General features: G+C 38.5%; 1 protein-coding gene across 3 annotated transcripts in view; it reads right to left on the minus strand.

Moving 5' to 3' along the window:
• The window catches only part of tmem178bb (transmembrane protein 178Bb), an 80,595-nt gene that overhangs the window by 32,105 nt on the left and 24,470 nt on the right, over window positions 1-24,020 (minus strand). For all 3 annotated transcript variants that reach the window (XM_008401204.2, XM_008401205.2, XM_017302714.1), the window contains one exon: window positions 8,828-8,941. In XM_008401204.2, coding sequence (XP_008399426.1) covers window positions 8,828-8,941 — 114 coding nt within the window. The remainder of the gene's footprint in view (window positions 1-8,827; window positions 8,942-24,020) is intronic.

Consider the following 24,020-nt stretch of genomic DNA (forward strand, 5'->3'; position numbering starts at 1 on the left):
GTTGTTTCATATCCACAGGTAGCGTTGATCTCAAAGTTCACCTCCAGCCGTTGAATCTTTGTTTCTAAAAACTGAAGTCGTTGTAGAATACTGCTGATGTCCTTGGGGTCATTTTGCCCTAGTTCAACTTGGAGGTGAAGAAAAGTGAGGTAAAAATAAAAGTGAGAAAATGTCCTTAGTTTTGAAGTAATCCAGTTATGATGTCGATAATGTGAATAAAACCATAAAAATTGTTACTTTAAAAATAATTCACAAGCAAAGTTATCAGTAAGGACGGGAGAGAGCAGGATAAGCTGTTCCTCCTTCAGCTGCCAGGAGTATAATTATATCACCAATTCAACCAAAACTAAGTTTTTCAGTGCTCTTAACAAACATGTAATATATATTTTAATGGATAAGATAGATTGTTTTAATATTATTTCTCCAAACATTCTTCTTTATGGTGAACAGAAGGTAAAAAGGATTAGCTACAAAATTAATAAGGGTCAAAAGGCGGTGTTCAACAGTTGATTTGCATGGCTCTCAGCAACTTCATTTAAATACGAAAACCTCTGCTAGGCACAGAGGTTTTCGGACACACAGCATTTTTTACCATTTTTGGCAGTGTTCGACTCTGACAAAAACCTCTTGCCGAAAGCCCTCAATCTCCATGCGCACGGCAGAACAAGGTGTCAATAGCTGTCAAAAATCAAATTTTTTGTCCTGTGGAAGTCCAGGCTGCCTGGCTCAGACACTGGTAGAAACTGGTAAGGCACAACACAGGAACTAGGGAGACATGGGTGGACATCCGACACAGGACAAGGACCCGACCCGATGTGGAAACACAGACACAGGTGGTATTAAATACACAGAGGAGTAATCAAGATAACGAGGGACAGCTGGAGACAATTAAGTTCAAACAGGACAACACAGAGACTCAATAGACTATGAACATACACGCAAAAAAAAAAAAATCCTTACACTAAAACAGTTTCATCACTATATCCTACCTGGTAAATCCGTAGTGGATGTCGATGTACCAAAACTCTTCATCAGGATATTCTACCAGTTTCATATTGGTAGGTGGCACATCTTTAGCTGCTAAATTTGTCAGGGTTGGTGACAAAGGACATAAAAGTGAACCAAAATGTGAATGGCGGCGTGGCATAATGTAGATTTGTTTAAGCTATTTAAGACTTGACTTGTCAAGAACATGAGCATTCACCAAATAACGTGTAAGACGCACAAGAATCAAATCACACTTTACAAGAACGCATTAGTTGTTTTGACAGCTATCATGGCAGAGTGGGCAGAGTTCTGAAGATTTCACGTGCAAAGGGTCAGTAAGCAGGCAGGGAGAGTAACAGACTCCAACTGCAGTTAATTCAAGCTTGGAGTAGTAGAGGACACTGAGGATTGTCAGTTTTCCTTGTTGTTTGGTAGTTCACTGATTCCAGTTGATTTTATTCAAGTCTTCCCGTGTGACGTTACTTAGCATTCATTGTTTCTCCTTTTAGATCATTGATCTCTGGTTGCTGGATGTTAGAAGTGCTCTGATGCTTCCTCCTTTGTGGACCTGGTTTGTTTTCAATGCCAGATGTCATCTTCTGAATTGTCCTTGATCCTCTTGATCTCTGCTGCTCTTCCTCACCCATTTGATCCACCAATTGTCAAACCACCTATTTTATACTTTATTTTTAATATGATTTTTATACTCTTACAACCAGGCAAACCACAACAACAACAACAAAATAATCACAACATGGAAAATAAACAGCACTCAGAACAGATAGGTCACCAAAGGAGGGAGACAGCAAAACCTCCAACCTTTGGTCCAGGATATGGAGTTATTTGATGTTGCTGGCCAACAATCCTTGCCCCCGCTTCTGTCGGAGATTCCGAGTCATTTGTTCCGGGTTCCTGCGTTGCTTTCACGGCGGAGACGTCATCATCATCACGGTAGACAAAGCGGCCGGCTGGTGAAGCTGAAGTTTTATCTGACGTACTGTTGTCCTTTTAGCTGGGATTATAACTAACATGTTCTTATTGTTGGAGACTTCAATATACACGTGTGTTGTCCTGATAAGCCTCTTGTAAAGGACTTTTTAAGCCTTCTGGACTCTTTTAACCTGGTACAGGCCGTATCCGGCCCTACACATGAGCACGGACACACACTGGACCTGGTTATTTCCTGCGGTCTGCCTGTGACTAACCTGGAAATCTGTGACTCTTGTGTTCTCGGATCACCTGCCTGTTTTATTCAGTGTTAGTTTGACACCTACTGCAGTTAAAACTCTCGCTGCTGATCGGCGCTGCCGGATTATTAACCCTTCCACTGCCACTCAGTTCTCTACTGCTTTTCTTCAGCTCTGTGGATCATCTGACTTCCTCCACTCTGATACAGAAGAGCTCTGGTCCTGGTTCTGTTCTTCCTGTCAAACCATCCTGGACTCGGTTGCTCCATTAAAAACCAGGCAGCCAAGAATTAAACCTGAGCCTTGGTTTAATGACAGAACTCGTGCTGTCAGGAAGGAATGTCGCCGTGTTGAACGCAAGTGGAAAAAGGATAAATTGCAGGTTACTTTTCAAATTTTAAGACTGTTGGCGTCTCTACCAGAGCACAGTTAAAGAGGCAGAAAGGGAATATTTGGCAAATATCATTCCCTCAAACAGCCATAACCCACGTGTTTTATTTAACACCATTGACTCTGTGCTTAATATTCCACAGAATGCCTGTTTGCCATCAGGTTCCCCTCGTGATCCTGTCTCTTGTTAAGAAAATAAATTTAAAATAAGCTAGTTGTAAAAAACTTAACCATATGTTCAATATTAGATAAAATTAATGGTGTTTTAAATAAGGTAATTCACTCCATATTATATCCATGGTTCAATTAGCGTAATATCTTATGTAGGATATTACGCTACATAATGTGTTTCATTACTTAGTGTAATGAAACACATTACACTAAGTTGAATTAAAAATAACTTAGCGTGTAGTTCTCCATAATTTAGAACACAGCTAGTTTCTCTGTGGACTGAGCAGGCATTCACAGGGGGCCGTGGCGCTGTGTGAGTTTAACCTTTTGACCACTTGGATAAGATTTAACAGCTGGTTTAAAACAATGTGGTCCTGCCAACAGAGTAGAGCTTCCTCTCAGGACAGGGTCATAAAAAACATCTGTCTTCATTCAAAAGAAAATAACACTTCTTCGATCTTAAAAACAGGTTTTTACTGGAACATAGTCAACTAAATTTAAATGAACTTAGCTAAGGACACTCCCCTAAATTTGAATACAGCAGAGAACCTTAACTTCAGATCGCTGAAGAACCCGTGACGCTGTCTCCGGGGAACGGTGCATCGGTGAATAGATTTCCCCTAACGTTTGTTTTGGTGTGTGGATGTCTGTGGAGTGAGATAAATATTGAATTGGATGCTGGTTTGTGCTTGTCTTGAGTTTTGTCAGTTTCATTAGTTCATCTAATAAATGTTATGTTTGGACTTGGAAAAACGTTTGTCTTGTCTTTATGGTTCAGCTGATACAGTGACGGCATCAAGGAATCCAGGCAGAAGAGAGAATCAAACGAGTCAAAAGATTTTAATTCTTCCTCTTCTGATTAAAATTAACACCCTCCACAATTTTTTTAAGATATTTTATCTAGCATAGGGCAGCCTGTTCGTGCAATTATAAATAGCAGTCTGTCCTCAGGGTTGCCCCTGCTAGTTTTAAACATCCAGTGCCTCGCAGTGCAGCCACTGCATAAAAAATCTGGCCTTGATTGTGCTGTTATCGGCCTGTTTCGAAGCTGCCTTTTCTTTCTAAGGTTTTAGAAAAAATTGTGTACTATCCGCTGATCGTTTTTAGATGACAATGGCATTCTGGAGGTTTTTCAGTCAGGTTTTAAAACTTTTCATAGTACAGAATCTGCTTTAATAAGAGTTTTTAATGACACCCTTCTTGCATGTGATTCTGGTCACCATATTGTTCTGATTTTATTTGACCTAACTGCTGCCTTTGATACTGTAGACCATGACGTTTTAATATCGCAATTACACCACGTTGTAGGTATTGGTGGCATTGTTCTTAAATGGTTCCGATCTTACCTGGAGGACAGAACATTTTCAGTGAATATTAGTGACTCTGAATCATCTGCTGCTTCAATGCCTTATGGTATCCCGCAGGGCTCAATTCTGGGCCCACTGCTTTTCTCTCTTTATTTACTGCCTCTGGGTTCTATCCTCAGGAAACATGGGATTTAATTTCATTGTTATGCTGATGATTGTCAGATTTATTTGCTCCTGAAGCAGAAGGATGTCCATTCCATCAAATATTTCCTGGCATGTCTAGGTGATATTCAAGCTTGGTTGGCCTTGAACTTTTTACATTTTAATGAAAAGAAAACAGAGGTGATGGTGTTTGGACCCAGTGAGTCCTCCTCTGTTGACCTGGGACCTTTGGAGGTATATTTTCAACCTGTTATTACAGATGTTAGTTTTAAGGTGGACAGTGATTTTAAATTGGACAGCCAAATCAGAGCCGTGGTTAAGTCCAGTTTTTTTCATTTAAGGCGATTGGCATCTGTAAAATCTTTTCTTTCTGTCAGGCTGGATTCTGTTTTGTTTTCGTTTTGGTTGTTTTCTTTGTTTTGGGAAGTTTGCTGCTTCCTCGTTTCCCCCACCAGATGCCGCCTATGAGCAGAGCCCCTGGAGCAGACTGGGGGAGAACCTGGAGACACACCTGCGGTGCATTAAGGAGACTGATTCTGTGGATACTTAAGAAGCGGCGAGCTGACACTGCGGTGCCTGAGTGTTGTGTTACCTGGTAATCCAACGGTCCAGTGAGAGGCCCTCGAGTTTAAGCTCCTGTAGTAACCTTGTCTGTGTTTGTTCTCCTTGTCAGGTTTAACTTGAGGTTTTCCAGTGGTCCCCTGGTTAAGGTTAAGTTAAGGTGACTCCTGTAAGCCTTCCCGTCTGCATCTCCACGACGCACTTGGTGTTGCCAAGCTGTGCCTGCCCCGAGCACTTCCCTCCTGGTCCTTTGTCCTCCGTGGATTCCTCTGTGACGCAGCAGTACGTACTGGATTGTATCCATGGCCTCACGGCGTGCTATCTCCAGACTGCTATCGGTCGTCAGCTCGCCCTCCACACAGCCACCTACCTGTCCGTCCTCCCGCAGCTCCCTGGTTCTTCTTACCGCCCCCGGATGGTTGTCTGCTCATATTCGTGACTCTCTCAGCTCTAAAGTAAGCCTCCGCCATAATCATCAGCATCTCGTTAACCAGTACCTTACCTCTACCTCTCATCTACAGTGGCAGATCTGGTGGAGCCCTTCCCGAGTCCTGCTCCTCATTCTCTCCTTTTCCCCTCTCCCGTTACAATAACCATTATTATTGTTTTGGAATGCGCTTCTCCTGATTGTGTTCTTTCATGTGGGTTCAACGACTGGAACTAAACATGACACTTTCCAGGCAGCATTTTGAAACGGTGATCCACGCTTTTATTTCGACTCGATTGGATTACTGTAACTCGCTTATCTGGGAGTCAGTCAGTCGCTGCTCTCATGTCTGCAGTTGGTTCAAAATGCTGCTGCACGACTTTTGACAAGAACTCGAAAGAGGGAACATGTGACCCCTGTCCTGGCCTCACTTCACTGGCTGCCTGTATATTTTAGGATTAATTTTAAAATTCTTGTTTTTTTTTAAAACACTGCATAATTTCACAAAACTACCTTCTTTGTCTGTAACCTGTTTGGATTCCTGAAAGTCCACATTATTTGCAATTAGTATTGCCACGCCCCTAGTGTGTCCATCTGGATGGGAAGAATAAAATGTCTTTTTAACCCCCCCTTTTTTTTCCTGGTTCTCTTTTGTTAAATGGGTTACTTACCAGAAGATTATGAGTTGCTGTTCTCTCTTCATCTTAGCTATGAGCTCTTAGCTCTTTTGATTGGATTTTGTAACCTGTGAACATTAATAGTTTATATTTATATTGCTGTTGGGACATAAATCTTTAAATGAATAGATCCCTCTAACTTGCATATCCAAAGCGACCTTATTATTACAACATAAGTAAAAATCAAAAACAAAGAACTTGTAACTTGAAAACGTACTAAAGGAACCACTTCCAAAACAAAATGACTCATTAGGGAGTCCTGGGTGAAGAGAAAAGACCCAATGAGATATTTTTATGGGGGTGTCTCCAGTGCAAACTGACATAGCTCGGCATGAGTATAAGCTCAGTTGACAATCGGAGCCTTTAAACCGGCTCCCAAAACATCGGTCAGGTATTATCTATGTTTTACCATCAGTAATATATTTCTTGTTAACATTAGCTAAGGTTAAATGAGATATTATAATGTCTGACAGTGTCACTTTATGAAAATATTTGGTTCTTTGTCCACACACTGGATCAGATCACTGTGATTGCGAATCTTACCGCATTGGTTTTAAGAGCTTATCTTTGAGAGGCTTAATTTTCTCTGTACTCTCTCCATGTGTGCAAGTTCCATTGTTTGGTTTCCACCATGTCCCAGGACAATTTACCCAGTTTCTCCATGGGTGCTGTGGTTGTTGCTGCAATCAGGAGCGAGACCCCTCTTCTTCAGATCCTTCATGGCATCCGCTGTGCTGTTAAATGTGACCGTTTCACCGTTAAAAACAGCTTGACTGGCAGCAGGGTTTGGAAGCGCATAACCTTTTCTTTCAGGAGTTTTCTGATAGGGGCAGAGCCGGACTTAGGAGGCTGTGGGCCCCTGGGCTTGAGCCAAGGTGTGGGCCCTACTTAACTACTTAACCATCCTATTATGTTGCAGGTCAAATTGACCCGTTTTAAAGTTTAAATTTCTTTTTAAATAGTAGGAAGTATTTTTTTTGCATGAAACTTTTTCTATTTGTCTTAATAGGTGCACTCTACATATAAATTGAAAATGTATTCATTTTACACATTTGTAACCCCCTCTGCCTCTACTTGTTACTTTGATACTGTATGGGTCAATTCGACCCGGCAGTCAAGTTAAAGTGCAAAAAAAGATTAAAAAAATGTCCAATTCTATGTTTCCTTGCAGCCATGAACCATATTTCACCACACACACACAAACACCACACACGCACACATGCACACGCAGACACACACAAGCCCACTTTCTCCCCACTCTCTTTACTTCACAATGAACTGCGAGAAAGCAGGTGTTCATACAACTTTTGACGAGAACCTTTTCTGTTCCTGTGGGCAAACTCCACCCACACTGAGTGGACACTCAGTAGAAGTGGAGGAAAACATAAATACTCTCTGCATAACTCATTTATCTTGATTTTAATTGGCGGGTCAATTTGACCCGGAACAGTATGTGTGCCCCAAGTTCAATTATAAAGATCACCCATTGAAAAAAAAAAGTAATATAAAACAATTTACCAAAGATCAATTTCAAGAAAATTATTGTTTTTTTGTGTCTAGGTTTTTTTCAGTGGACATAAAAAATGCAAATTCCATTTTTTATGTCCAAATGAGTAATTGAGTTGTCGTCATTAATCCTTAATTTCTGAGAAATAAAAAAACATCATTGCACAAATATTGATTGAAATGGTTAGTATTGGATTTCATAATCAGATACAAAAATGTTTTGGAGGAATTTGGAGGAACAAATCAGACATTTTTTCAACAACACCACCAAAATCCTCTTAGCCAGTGATAAAGTTAAAGCATTCTCCCCTTATTCATTCACAAAGCATTTTTCGGGGCTCCCGAAGTGCCGGGGCACCAGCCTGGTAAGCCCATGCTAAAATTTGGACTTACATAGGGGCGTAGGCTTTCTTATTCTTTTGGGTCTCTGACAGATAGTCTGGTCAAACACAGGGACGCTTGGATGGAGCACGGGGAGACTCACTGGGGGGCTTGGGTGGAGCAGATGGCCTGCTAACTGGGGCTGGAGCTGTAGGTACTGGAGCAGCGGGAAACAATGAGGCCGGCAGCTCTGGTTTAAATGGAAGCAGCTTTCCAGCCATTATGGCCAGAGCTGCCTCTCATTTCCACATTGCCTCCTCCAACAGCTCAAGCCCAATGAAGGGAGGTGTGGAGTCCAGCCTTCTAAGACCATTCTAATGGCAATCCCGAGACATCTGCAGACGGAGTAGGGTTTGGCCATGACTTAACATAGACCTTTATAGTGGACTTTAAGTCATTGAAGTCCCTTTCAAAAATTAGGTCTGCTGGATCTATGTTAATTTTGTGCTCTGACTGCGAATCCTCACCGTAGTACTTTTGGGTCAGGTTCTTCTGTCACAATATGGGTTTTTTGAAGTGAGGATTCATGCGGAGGACCCAGGTTGTGGTGTGAAAAAGGATGATTTAATCAAAGCTCTCACAGATTAACAGAAATCCAGGCAGCACAAGTGAACTAAGAGGCAAGGAACTCAACAATGGTAGCACTGGAACCAGGCAACGATGTCAAAAGACAGCAATGACAATGCCAAGGATCACACAGGGAACAAGAGACACAGGTGGGTTTAAATAGACAGGGAAGGTAAACAGGAGATACAGGGACAGCTATGAACTTCAATAACTTCCACACAATGCCACGTTGATGTTAGCCCCAATGTTAAGAATTAAGTCATAGACTATATCAGTGTTTTTCAACCACTGTGCCGCGGCACACTAGTGTACCGTGAGTGGTCGTCACTGGTTGTTAAACCCTATGTTTATGGGTTTTTTATTTTAAAAAAACATAAACATAGATTTCTCCAAAGATTCAGAACAATTAATCCTAGTTCTTAAATGATTAGCAAAGTATGGCATATAAATGTCCATTTTTAAATGTTTTTAAGAAAAGAAAAGTAGAGCTTTCAGCAAACTTACGTAGGGAGTGCCATTCATCCTGTCGTATTGTCTTGGTGATGTTGTAGGACAGATTTTTGGGTATTGCAGCTGACGAGTAATGGTACTTGATGTAGAAGCATCTTGCAATTGAACCTGTGTATAAATTAAACAACAAAATATGGGAAATTATCCAGAATCATATGTACATGAAATCCACTCTGAAAAGACTGCTATTCAACTTCAACAGACAGTAGACATGAATCACTTACAAGGTTATCTCTGGTGAAATAACTGTAAATTTCCAAAGGATTCTTCCTTTGGAAATGGTCATCTCCCATTTTAATTTAAAACTTCTACATACTGAAGCAATTATATTAAATAAACAGATTATAATTATAACCGGGGCTGTTTTTAGCCATTTACCAAAACAAGATAAAACAAAACCACACAAATAGTATAGTTGTTTTCTTGAGCCATGACCACACTTCAAAACTCACCAAATTTGGCACTAAAAGTCTGAAAAGTTACATGTAGCAGGCTTTGCTTTCACAGTGGCTCCATAAAGATTTGCCCCTCAGACTAGATTGACCTACAGCTAGAAAAACTTGTACACATGTGGAAGTTTGCAGGTTAGACAAAAAAAACTCTGAACCCAACAGGATGTCCAGGATCTTGCTTCAAACAAGGCAATTTAAAGAGCTTTAAATGATGAAAACATCAAACAAAAACAATACATCACAATGACATAATAAAGGAAAGTAATAAAAAGTTGGAATACAGACTTAAATAAATTATTTTTCAGTTTTTAAAGGCAACTCTAAATGGTTGGGTTTTAAAGCTTGATTTTAAGGAACTCATTGTTTCAGCATTTCTGAAACTAATCTAAATCTAAAATTAGCGGTGCATACACTCTTAAAAGTGATGTGTATATAACAGTGAATGCTCTGTTCAATTTGACATATTTCTTGTGCTAATGATTCGACACATTATTGTTGAAAACATTTACACAATAATTGTTCCTCTATATCAGTGTTTCTCAACCTTTTTTGGGCCAGCGCCCCCCCCTAGCCTTTATCCAGGTCCCTCACCGCCCCCAAAAAAGAATTTGTAGGCTACTTTGCACCGACTATTATTTTATTATTAATATTATTATCACTATTGTAGATGTTTTGATTTTTATGCTTGTTTCTGTATTTATCATTAAAAAAAACAACAAACAAGCAAAAAAGTCATGGGAATAGAAATTATATTCACAGGTGTCCACAAAAAAAACAATGAACATTCAAGTTAAAATTTGTAGGCCTAACAGCAGCCAATCAGAGTGGAAAAAAATATTCTTATACTTTGCCCTTTTCTAGTTGTTAAATCTTCCACAAAATGACCAGATAAAAGATGTTCAACATGCCAGTTTAAACTTTGAACTATTTGCAAAACGACTGAGCTCTGCAACATTACAACATGGATAGAACTGTAACTACATTAATCATAACTCTTCTTCTCTTCAGTGTTTCTGTCAGTTTCTGGTGGTGCAGCTCTGTGCTGCCTTCGGGAGAATGGGACATCAGAGTATCATCCATAAAACTTCACCCACATGGCATTTATTGKGCAAACCAGAGCTTTCAGTGGAAAAACTAAAGTTCCAGATCCTTATAATGCCATACAAATATGAGACAGAAACATGGATTATATCTTTTTGTAGACCTGTCTATTGATTTATAGATTAATAGTTTTACTGGACAGAAATTACAAAGAACAAATCTGGATCTTAATCAAATCCTACTGAGTCAAATTGAAAGTGTCATTGAGTCATTAGCCTCAATATATCTGTAAGATATATTTATTCTCAGTATTAGATGTGGTCTCAACAAACCCATGGCACTTCAACAATATTATTTTACCTTTTATCTGGAAATAATGTCTGTTTATTCTTGCCATACAGTCTCTATTAATTATTGCCCGAAAGGTCTTGCCATACAAGTTTATTCCTCTGTATTTATTTTAGTTTCTTAGTTTATTATTGCATTTTGTTCTTCATTCATTTCCATTAAGTTTCATTTGATTATTATTATCCTCTCTTGGTTTATTGCTATGTCCACTTTAGTTTCTTTCCTGTTTCTAGATTTATTTGATCATTTGTCCATTATAAGACGAATAATATAAGACAAATGATATTCACTCATCACCTGCTGCGCCTGCTAATCAACACATGATGCGTTTCACATCATGTGTTGATTTTTTTCACTGTTCAGCGTCGAATTCTCTGTTTTTATGCCATAATTCACATCTAGTTCGTCTCTCTGTTTTATGTTCCGCTTCTCCTGTTTCAGAGTTTTTCGCAATGTGCGCGTCGTTTTTTTTTTAACCCCTAAGGTGCAGGTCGGTCGGGAAGCGTATCGATGGGGAAAAGGCAGACTGACATAAACCTTTTAAAACAACGGAAACAATTTCTGCATTCTGATTATTGAAATTTTAAAGTGCTGTGTTGTTCTATCACCCCGTTTCATACCGGACCACTTACAGCACCGTGTTAACGCTATAAAATGAACGCTCTCTATCGAGGTATCACCCATGGAGGGATTTCTTTATTTAAATGGGTTCATTTTTCAGAGGGATACACAGTGAGGGTATCGTGATTTTAGCTACCAGTAGCAGGAGAGCGGAGCTGCGCCAAGAAGCTAACAGAAGCTAACAAACACTGAATGGAAGAAGAGCTGTCATCAATACTTGCAGCCAAGCATGGTTTAATGTTACACAATACAGTTTTACAAAGTTGCTCAAAGTCTAAACTGACATTGTTGTGCATTTAATGTGTAAAGTTTACCTTCGACTAAACGCCCCCCAAAGGCATCCCAGCGCCCGCCTTTTGTAAAAATGTCCGCCAGCGCCCCCTGCTGTCCTCTGAACGCCCCCCGCCCACGTTGAGAACCGCTACTCTACACAGTTGTAGCAAACAAAACTGAACAGTTTACACTGTTTAACAAACACATTTATCTGGACAGAACAGGCAGAACTATGAGGATTATAATCTTTGATTTCTTCAGAACCTTTAGCTTACTTCAAGTGAGTGATATGGGGTTTTTTTTATAACAAAATAAGCCCATTACTACAGGCAATTACTTCTACTTCAAACATTCTTGCAATCATTTCCTACGTTGAACATTTCTACATTTTGGCAAGTGTCTCTGTTGCTCTGAGCATTTCACTAGCGTAGCAGATTTATTCCCAAAGGACAGGTTTATAATAAATAGGTTTATAGCTTATGCATTTAAAGCCAGCAGCGCATGGACCAATCACACTGGCGCCTTGTGTGTTGCGGATCGCGCTCATCTCCTTTCATTCAAACTGGACACAGGCTAACCTGTATGGATATTTACATCAACTTCCTGTGAGGAATTATGTTTCTTTGGAGAAAGAAACAAAGCATAATTTAGTTATGCTTTGATATTTATCTCATAAAATTTTCATTAAGGTAGGAATTTAAAACACAGCGTTAGCTCTGGTTGCGCAGTTCTATGTGAACCGCAGGAATAACTTGTAGTGGCTTTCAGTGATTGAGCAAGTGGTGAGAATGATTTATCTTTGTGAACAAACAATTATATGCGGCGTTTACATCTTAACACGGTGCCCAGCATGTGGCTCTGTATCTGTCTGTGCTGTAAAGTTTTTGTATGTGTTACCGGTTGGTTTGTGCGTTAGTGGTTAATCCGCGTGATCTGAAAATCTCGTCCCATAAACTCAAGCGACATTTTCTGGGACTCATTAAAAACTCAACGACACAAAATGGAAGCACAATTAAAGCCATTGTTGGGATCTGGGGTGGTGCTTCTTTGTTTTTTTGGCTTTCATTTCCCCCCCTTTCTCCACCAGAGGACAGCTGGGATCCATTCTGGAAGGGCGTGACTGACAGTGGCTGGTTACTTATGCACCTGCATGTCGTTTATCATCAGGAGGGGTATAAGAAAGAGGGGCAGCAAACACTTCGTCGCCAGAGTGTTTTGCCAGTATTGGTACTCAAGGCCTCCTGAGCTCCTTGTGATTTTGTTTCTTGTGAGAAATTCCCTTCGTCAGAATACAGGGTCAAAAATCCCACTTTTCGTCCAGTGAAATTTGAATAAAATATAAACAAAATATAATTTTTTCAAATATCTGACTAAACTAACCTGGGTCATGTGAGCACAACAATGTATATTTTCCAGGTGTTTGCTGAATATTTTTTTCATTTTAAACATTGTAGTCGGTGGCTGGTGCCTGTAAAATCCCTTGTCCAGGAGCAGAACTCAATACATTATAATAGTTTAGAACAACTAAAGAAATAGTAAAATTATGTATTGTGACTATTAAGTATAAGTAGTCATATAAATAATTATAAAAGTATCAATAAATTGAATTAAAAATAATTTTTATATATTTTCCAACTCCATTGAAATGTGTCCCTAGTTTTTGTCAACACCGTCAGACATGAAAAGAATGTTAAAAAAAAATCAGGCATTATTGGGGGCACCAGAACTTCTGAGGACCCCATGAYCWCTTCCTTTCTCTTCCTTTGCTAAGAGGGCTAGTTAGCTCTGGTTAGCTTATATTATTCTTTTGTTTTTTTCTTCTTTTTATTCCTAAGTTGTCACAACCATGATGTGACAACTCCATAACTGACAATTTCCAAAACTTTGATAAAATTTTGTGAAATAAAAGCTTAATTTTGGTAAAATGTTAAGATTCCATTGACCTGATGAGCTACAATATGGCCTCCTTCAGAATAACATCATATAAATTGAGGTAGTTTGGCATTTTTACAACTCCGTCAGATGTCAACTCCATCAGTTTTTGTGACTATTTGAGTGAAATTGTCAAATCTCACTTAAATGTGCAAATAATTCATTTTAATGTAGTTTACATAAATTGCATCACTTCATATGTATCTAGTTTGTCACCACCTTCAGTTCTGTGTCAACTCCGTCAGATGGACTTTTTATTGTTTTTTTGTTTTAAATATTTATTTTGTTTCTTAAGAAGCATTTGTCTGTAAAATTAGTAAAACATCACTAATAGGGTATTTTAAAAATCATTTTATATTTATTTTTGTCAGATGGTGATGACAAAGTTCTGGGTCAGGTCGATTAAAAATGTAATTTTTAAAAAAATGTTGGAACTGGGAGCCTGCACCTTAGCATCTTTACATTTCCAAAACATTATTTGTCATATTTGCATACATAAGGTTGAGAAATAATTTTTAAAAAATTGAAAAATTAAAACCTATTTTGTCCCTATTCTCAAGAATCACTGGCTATACAAATACAATTTGATAGATCATTGTATTCAACTCTCATCCTAGCTTGTTCACTACCATTTGATCCCTTAAGTCAGTCGATCTCATTCAACTGCTTGATCTCATTTTAGTCTTATTTTGGCTCCTTCTCAAGCAGTATGATTTTATTATGTACATTTTTTATTTTATAAAACTAACAACATTGAATATGATACTTCAGCCATTCTTTTGTTTTCTGTAACAAAAGAATGAATAATTTTAGAAGTTTCAGACTTCTAAAAATCAGAAGTCTGATTTCTGATTTTTAGAAATAAAAACAAAAACACTCGGATTAGTAAATAAAAACAAAAACACTCGGACTAGTCATGCCAAGTCAAACAGAATCCAAAGAATCGACAACTAGTCCAAAAAACAAACAAAAACTGAGAAATCATGCTTAAACCTGAAGAGAAGGAGGCTAAACAACCACAGCTTGCAGAGGTGTAAGAATACTAACAATTATATCAACAGAATATATATATATATATATTTATTTATAGATATAAAAACAACAATCTTCCATCTGAGAAATAAAAGGGAGATAAATAGGAGGAATTTTCTTGAACCGGATCCGATTGTGAGACGCTAGTTAGTGCAGAAGTTAACGAACGGGAGCAGGAGGTGAAGACATATTTAAAATTATTGCTCAAGAAATTAAAACATAATACTAACAGAGAGCAAAATGTTCCTGGACTGGACAGGAAATACTAACATAAGTGGTTAAAAACGACGAAATAAGAAGGATTTTAGTCCTGATGTGATGTAGAGAAGGAGGCGGGCTCGAACTCTTCACAGTGGGAAGTACGCACATGGAAATATATTTATATCTATTTATTCAAACCGTGTAGAGAAATCAAAGGAGGAGCACACGAGATGAAGCTTAATAAAATACCAGAATCATACAGGTATTTCATACAAGTGTGCTTTGCACACTTGTATGAAAATGTGCAAAGCACCCAGATTGCAAACAACACATTGGATGCAGATGTATTTAGTTTTGTCTGTGGGCTGGATCATTACATGTTGATATTTTGGCTGCAGTGAAGTAAGGTCAGTGTTCTCCAGATCTCAACCTGATCTCATGGGGTGTCTTAGACCAATGGTGTCCAAAGTCAGTCCTCGAGAAGAACCGACATCCTGCATGTGTTAGTTCTCTCTTTACTTCAATACACCTGGATCAAATGGTGGCTCATTAGAAGACCTAAGGAGAAATGCTGAGGAGGAAGTTACTACCACCAGGCAGAGAACTAGAACATGCAGGATGCCGGCCCTCAAAGACCAACTTTGGACACCATCACTTTGGCCATTTAAATTTTCAAAATAAAAGCATTGACATTTTTCACATCATGTAATTGCTCTTTTGGGCTTTATGAGACTGGTTTAAACAAACCACAGTTACACATTGAACTAGTATGGTAATTAAAATAAAGCTTACTAAAACTTTGAAAATAAAAGCCTGCCTATTCCTCTTACATCAGTGCAATAATAATACTTAGCTTTTTTATGGGGTTTTTCTCAGGATAGTGAACTGCCGTGCTGCATCAGCACAAACATTAGCATTTCACCACCCTTGACTATATGCTTCAAACGGTTTTCGGATCGCTCTTACAGATCCTGAACAGGAAGGAGCTGCTCGGACTGCTTTGTTCAGAAAAACTAACTGCTTCAAACAGTTAGAGTTCTGTTTCTCCCTTTGTGTCTCACACATACGATAGTTGAGCTGCTCTTTAGAACTACAATGACTGAATGTCAGAACTACAACATGGCGGAACTCTAAGATACCACACATTAGGGCTGAGCTGGCATTTAGAACTACTTGCTGTCTGGGGCATTATATAGCTGGATTAACCAAACCACAGTTACACATTGGATTAGTGCGGCTATTTAAAATGAAGTTTACTGAAAATTTCAAAATAAAAGCCTTGACTTTATGATACTTTATGTTCCAACTGTTCTCTGCTTCTGCTAAATTTATGTTTTTTGATTTGTACCACTGTTCATTTGTTTAAACTATTTCTATTTCTTCTGCTTTCTTTGAATTCTTATGCTTGTCTCTACTTTTTCTTGCATTTCTGCAGCAGACATTCTGCAAATATGCATTCTCACGGCTGTTTCACTAGGAACAGCTATTTTTCTAGTTAGGGGCATGCCATAGCAATGCATAGGGGGAGCATTGACTGACTTGCGTAGAGTAGTCACTGCCTCCATGCATTGCATGGCACGCACCTATTATTCTACACCCAATGGAACGTCTCTTTATCAGTGAGAATGCATTCATTGCATTCTCACTTATAGTATTTCTATAAGTTTCCCTTTATTATTATCCAATGTTCCGTAAGTTTTTTGTCGTTTAACTACTTCTACTATCTTTCACTAATTGTACTAATTCAAAACATTCAGCTTCTTCAGGAGAATGGTGCTATGACTTTTGGTAAACTTCGCTATTGCACTTTTTGAAATAATTGCCCTTTTGTGCAAATTTTTTGCCCCATTGAAATACATGGTGGAATTCACTAACTGCCGTCAGTTGCTAGAGTGTCCACTATAGTAACTGCCGTTTTTGAACTTTTTCTGCTTTTTTACAAACAAAATTATGCTGTTCATACATATTTCACTGTAGAGAAATAATTTATGCATTAAAATGTAGCCACGAGTGTGTACTTTATGGAATCATTACTATCATTGCTACAGGTCTGTTTTTTCGTCAAACTCCTTTGTAGTACAGCCATGACACACTTTCTCCTATTCTTTCAATGTATTTTTCTCTTGTGCTCTGTTTTTATCCATTTCTATGCATTCTGCTCGTCTACTTTTCTGTTTGCCTTCTGGTTCTACTGGTTTTACTATCTTTTAAGGTCTTCTACAATCTTTAATCAATATTAGCAATTCATATATCAAAATGTTCTTCTTCTTCTGATCCTGTATGATTTTTGTTTAGCTATGTTTTACTCCTTCAAATATTTCTGGTTTTTCTGCTTCCGCTAATTTAAGGTTATTGCTGATCCACTGTTCAGTTGTTTCAACTATTACTGGTTTTGCACTAATTTCCTCTTGTGCTAATTATGCTCTTTCTTAAGCTTTTCACTTTTTGATTTTTTTCAAATAATTCAGGTTGCACACAAACTTCTGCTTCTTCAGCTGAATTCTGGTATACCTTTGCTAAGTTTCACTAATACTAATTACACATATATATATAATTATATATATGTGTAATTAGTCAGTGACGTGCGGTGAGGTTCATAGCTGGTGAGGCTATGAACCTTTTGTGCTGTGCTTAACAGCAAAGGGAGAAACCGGTTTTCGTATTTGATGACAGGGCATTTAAATGGACACGCCCCTTTAAATCCGTCAGCTGATTTTAATTGGCCGTAAAACCATAACATTTTGGGCAAAACTTGTATGCGGGATAGTTTTCGAATGATGAAAGCCTTCTTTAGCGGACAATAAAAAAATAATAAATGAAAAAAAGTTACGTGTAGCAGTTGTTTACAGAGATAGCCGAAGTCGGGCTTAAGAGGTTTTAAATAAACTTTAGTGATAAAGCTGAGACATGTTGTTATTTTAATTCATATTTGTTCTCTGGATTTTGCTTTTCTTTTTGTCATTTTCAGAAGACAACATGTAAACGTACAAATCTGATTGTAATGTATGTAATGTAAATAACATAAGAGACAAAAAGGCAGGAGAAATCCAAACCTGAGTATTGCTCAAATGGATAATGACAACCCAACAAGCGAGAGGTCTATATTGAAAATGACAAACCATTAACATTTATGGATGTTGCTGTGGAGAAGAGACGCATCAGAGCAGATATAAGACTGAAACAATATAATTATTGTTAATATATGACTCGAAGCGTCAATATTCCTACCTACGAGTCTTTCTACTTTTTCTTGCATTTCGGCAGCAATCATTCAGAAAATATGCATTCTCAAGAATGCATATTTGCAATTCTTATCATTCTCATAGCCATTCTTCAAGACTACCTCTTGAAGCTCAGAAAATATACAATATGTATTATTCAGTATTAATCATTATTTACTTGTGTTTGTATAGTTATATAAATATGTATTGCTATTACTAAATAATTTATTAAATTATGAACAGCTGTGTGCTTTGTAATATGCTGATCATACATCAATATCAGAATATTCCATTCCTATTGTTATAGCCACTGAGCATATTTAAATATGCTGAACTATGTAATAAAAACATACTTATAAAATACAATTGTTTATAAACAATGTATAAATGTGTACATTTATACATTGTTTGTTTCAACTATTTCCTCTTGTGCTAAATATGCTCTTTTTAAGCTCTGTTTCACTTTTTGACTTTTTCAAATAATTCAGGTTGCACACAAACTTATGCTCCTTCAGCTGAATTCTGGTATACCTTTGCTAAGTTTCACTAATACATTTGTAATATAAAATAAAAATTCCAGTTTTATATTCAATTTATTTATCTTGCATTTAAAGTCAGTGTGGTTATGGTCATTTTTTGAACTCAAGTCCCAAATTTTCCAATCCATTTAGAGATTGAAATCTTTTGGTTTACCAAACTCATTTGGCTATTTTAGAAAAATTAAAACCATCTATGGTTTACCATCACAAACATAAAAAAATGTACATCATAATATGATAATCACACACAAAAAAATTTTTAGTTGTTGCATGCAAATCTGCAAAAAACATTTTGTACTGCGATATTTATAATGAGGCTCCGACTTAATTACAATTGGATTTACATATCTAGACCCCTGCGTGTTATTGTTTACATAAAGAAATTATGCGCATGCGTACAATGCTGGAGGGCATAAAGACTATTCTTTTACATGCCATCCATAGCTGCGCCGCCTCGGCAGAATAATTCCGTTATCTCAATCAAACTTAGACATGTAGATATTATTGATTTTGTGCTGTGCTTAACGGCAAAGGGAGAAGCTGTTAAAGTACAAATTAAAACCACATCTTTCTAGCTCTCTGTATCAGTGCAGCTACTGTATGGCTAGCTCCCAGTTATTGTCTCTTACTCTGCAGTTGTGGAGTTACAATATCTGGGTTCATGAGCAGCCCCAGCGATGAGGCAAGAGAACTGCCTGCCTCGCCTATAATCTGTTCTCTATGGTTTCTGTTCGCTCCTCACCACACAAACTATTTCTCCTCTGCACACGAAACATGTTACACACACAGTTTGTCACAATAAAAGCACAGTACATTAAATACATAAGCCAAATTATGGCAAATTTAGCTCTTTGCTTGTGGTTTTGCTATGTCTGACTCCATCAAATATTTCTGGTTTTTCTGCTTCCGCTAATTTAAGTTTATTGCTGTTTCACTATTCAATTGTTTCAACTATCTCTGGGTTTGCACTAATTTCCTCTAATGCCAATTATGCTGTTTCTTAACCTCTGTTTCACTTTTTGACTTTTTCAAATAATTCATGTTGCACACAAACTTCTGCTTCTTCAGCTGAATTCTGCAATACTTTTGCTAAGTTTCATCCATCCATCCATCCATCCATTTTCTTCCGCTTATCCGGGGTCGGGTCGCGGGGGCAGTAGCTTCAGTAGGGAGGCCCAGACTTCCCTCTCCCCAGCCACTTCTTCCAGCTCCTCCGGAGGAATCCCAAGGCGTTCCCAGGCCAGCCGAGAGACATAGTCCCTCCAGCGTGTCCTGGGTCTTCCCCGAGGCCTCCTCCCGGTGGGACGTGCCCGGAACACCTCACCAGGGAGGCGTCCAGGAGGCATCCTGACCAGATGCCCGAGCCACCTCAACTGGCTCCTCTGGATGTGGAGGAGCAGCGGCTCTACTCTGAGTCCCTCCCGGATGACCGAGCTTCTCACCCTATCTCTAAGGGAGAGCCCAGCCACCCGGAAAAGGGTAGAGTGCCCTTTTCACTCTACCCTTACACAAACAACATGCACAAATCTTTGTGCATGTTGTTAGTGTCAAAAAAACCACTATTTCACAGTTGTGGTGTTTCCATTAAATTAAATAAGCTTGTATATGGGATAAGTCACTAACAGTCATGCCAGCAATGGCTGAAAATGGTTACATGAGATCTATTCATAATTCAGTCTTGACACTACTGCTCATATATCAGCCATCAGAGGAGATGTCTGCATCTTATTCAGGCATTGGAGCGACAAGCTCCTTATGTAGGCAACATTTGGGGAAAATGACAATATTATCGCAACAATTTCTGGGACAATTAATCACCCAGCAAAATGTGTTATCATGACAGGCCTAAACACAGCTACTGTCAGCTCAATCACTTTCCTCCGGGACAGCAGATCCAGCAATATCTAATGCGATTTCACCAAGGCTACTGAATTCAGCCCTTCTATTAAAAATGAATAGGGAGATGGATCTCATCTTATATATCTTTATAAATTATTTGGAAAATTAAATTAATTTAACAAATTTTTACTAGTTACAGATATCAATTTGTAATTTATTATAAAATAAACTTCTAACATGTTTCACAGATTAGTCCTCCAAATCTGTGCACAGTGAGACAGCAGGAGCCAACCTAAGACAGCCCTGAGCAAAATGCTAACCCAAGTGTTCATCACAGAGTTGACCCACATGAAGAACGCCTGCAGTTTCTTTCACAATCTGCTCTCTGATCTTTGGAAGAAGCTTTGATGCTACCACACAGAAACTCCTCAGCTCTCACTCTGTAGACAATAGGATATGACAGCTGTGGAGTAGTGGCCGTTTCTGTTTTATCTGCTTTCAAATACCGCAAGTCTTAGTTCTGCATTGTTTTTTTTGTTTTTTTTTCTACCTGGATGCTTGGTTGTCTGCTGTAAAATGTATTGTTTTGAAGTGAGTGTACTGAAAAATTAAAAGCACTGCTCTGTTTCAATCTTGGTCCTTGTACATTCAGGCAGTTATAGTCTTTTTGTTTGAAACAAAAAATGAAAAAACAAAAACGCACTACATTTTAGTTTTTTTTTTTGTTAAGCCAAAACAAAAACTTGGATAACAAAATGTTATCCAATTTTCACTGGTTCAAGCCTGCATCCTGTCCGTCTCCAACAACGGGCAAGACATCTCACTTGCCTTGCCCGCTAGTGGTGGTTGGACGCCAGTATATGCAGCCTAGCCTTTGTCAGACTGTGGCTATATTATAGTAGCTTGTGACCATCAGCGTGTGAATGTGTGCATGAATAAGAATGACTGAATATGGTGTGAACCGTTTTGGAGTCCTCTGGACTTGATAAAGGGCTTTAAAAGTACGGGAGTCTTTTCATGAATGGACGGATTCTAAAACAAATATGTAATTAGTACCTGTTTCTGAAATTGTGGAATTTGTTGCTGAAATTGTGAATTGCTTAATAAGCTGTTTTCAAGTGCCTCAAAACTTCAATAACTTTTTTTTTTTTACCACATGCTATTCAACATTGACATTGGCATCATTCTACTGAACTGCAAATTGCATTTTTTTAAATAAAATGCCTAATCAAATGAAGGTTGTGTAGTGAGGAGATCTCCTGTGGACAAATATATTGGAACCCTGAAAAGTCCACAATGGTCTCTGAAATATCTTGAAACTGACAAAAGTAGTAATAAATGGGTAGGTTGACTCTTTTAGACCCCCTTTGATTTGGCCCTGTCTGTGTTCTCTATGGAGTCTAAAAAGGAACTTTTTAGACACATTTCCTCTGTTTTCCCTGCTATGATTCTTCCCCAGCCACCTCACATTCCTGTCATTAGTTAAACCATGGTACTCATACAACTCATGAACTCTCCCTTCTGCTGAAGCCCTCTTAGCTCTTTCACCTTCTCACTAGATTATTTTTGTTTTCTTGCATGTTCATCAATTTGAGTTCACCTTGTCTTTGTTGAAATACTACAAGCATGACATTAAGTTAGATGAAGTTACCTTGTTTAGCTTGTTGTTGACATGGTTCAGTTATATGGCACTGCAGACAAATAAAAAACAATTGCATCAAAGATTTACTTCTCTGAGTGCAAAACGAATGCCCTCTGACACCACATGATCATCATCAACCACTGCTGGGTTGATGATGCTGAGTCAATAGGAATCTACAGCGTAAACGCGGGAAGGCTAACTTTACCTGAGTTGTTGTTTATCATGTTGTGCTTGACTGGTGTAATTTTACATAATGTCATACGCGTAACTGTTGGATGTAATTAAAAAAAAAATGCAAGGCGAGTCTGGTTCGCTTCCCATCTTGAAAAAGAAAAGAGCACAGTGGGAGACAGTGGAAGATAACTTCCAAAGGACCTATTTGTACCCTCAACATTTCTATCCAGAAGACTTTGAGTCATCTGTACTAGCAAAACTGACAAAGGCTCCAACAGGTGATCATTACCTTCACAAGCTAAAAGCAAATGATGAGCTGACAGTTTTTATCCGCAAAGGGCCTAGTCCTTATGCTGCCAACTAGAGAGCGAAAACTGCTGGAAGAGATATCAGAGTCACGCAGCCCTGGAAGATCTTGCTAACTGAGCTCAGCGACAGTGGTACTGGTGGCACTACTTCCACCCCGTTTACAGTTCAGACAAAGAACAGATCCTAAACAGCTGTTAACAGACCGGAAACAGAACTATAGAAATACTTACCGGATCACACAGCTCGACCTGAAGTACTATATGTGTCATTCATTGTTTCATTTATGAAGTTGAAAGTGGCAACATTAGCAAAACATCAGCTCCTACGGTCAACTCCATTTGGTCGCCCTCATCTGCATTACCTCTTGTGATTTCTACATTACAATGTAGAAATCACAGGAGGAAATCACAGGAAGGAGGGTTTTGATTTCAACACGCTCTGGTTCAATTTTAAAAGGCTTAGAGACGTTACTCATTGCTGTACCCTTGAATCCATTCCAGTGTGAACAACATGGCATTTGTGTGACAATATTAAATTAAAAAATATCAAAACTCAACAACCTACAGTATTATTACTGTATTGTTTTACATCTGAAATAAATATTTCTCAAATAAAGTATATTGTTACAACTATCATGGATCTCTTTAAGCTACAAGACTAAATCCTAAATCATTACAATAGATTCAAAAAGGGGACTACAAAATAGAGACCCATTAATCACATGGTTCATTTAGAAAAAACAAATCCATTCTAATTGAAAACAGTTATGTTCAACAAAAACTACATCAAGAACCTTTTGTTCTTGATGCTAGGGTCAGCACTCCCAGTCTGTATAGTTTATGGAGAATACAGTCTCTGTTTGGCCAGAACAAGGAAACTGTGCTGTCTAGCCTTCTAACATTTAGAAAAACACTTCATCTCCTCCCTTTTTGACTTAGCTCAGCCAATAGCTTTGTCTGCCTGAATCACATCTGTCAACCCTGGACTGTTGTCAAGCATGGACTGAGTCAGTCCATGCCTGGGGAAAGGGCTGGAGGGGGAACTATTCAGGCCCTGGTGAAAGGAGCTTCAAATTTCTCCAGTTATGAAAAAAACACGAGAATGATTATGCCCTCATTCAGTCCCTTCTGTGCATTAGCCATTTGTGGTGGAGGGGGAGTGATATTAGCAAAGAGAGAAAACAAATTTAAGGCAATTACCACCTTTATTTAATATGCAGTCAGGACCTTGATGCCCATCTTGCACTATAATAGACCTTTTATACAACATAGTTCTTGCATTATCCAGCAGTCTTGAACCGCAGAAAGACCTTACTTGTGAGAGAGGCAGCTGTGACCACAAAGCTCCCTTCAATCTGCGCCCCAACCTCACAGACGAGCATTCTTTGGGCAGGCAGAATAAGGGTCTGATTGATATAGCCTCTTTTAACAGACCTGCAGTACTTCCTTTACTTGATTAAACAAACCAGAGTCTGGAGGTGGGCTGGAAGAACTGCATTCTAAAATGCAAAAATGTCCAATGGAACCTGGTTTTCATCCTGACAGCATCAGAAAGTCTCAGCCA

The sequence above is a fragment of the Poecilia reticulata genome, linkage group LG23, assembly GCF_000633615.1.
Source record: "Poecilia reticulata strain Guanapo linkage group LG23, Guppy_female_1.0+MT, whole genome shotgun sequence".
NCBI classification, from domain to species: domain Eukaryota; kingdom Metazoa; phylum Chordata; class Actinopteri; order Cyprinodontiformes; family Poeciliidae; genus Poecilia; species Poecilia reticulata.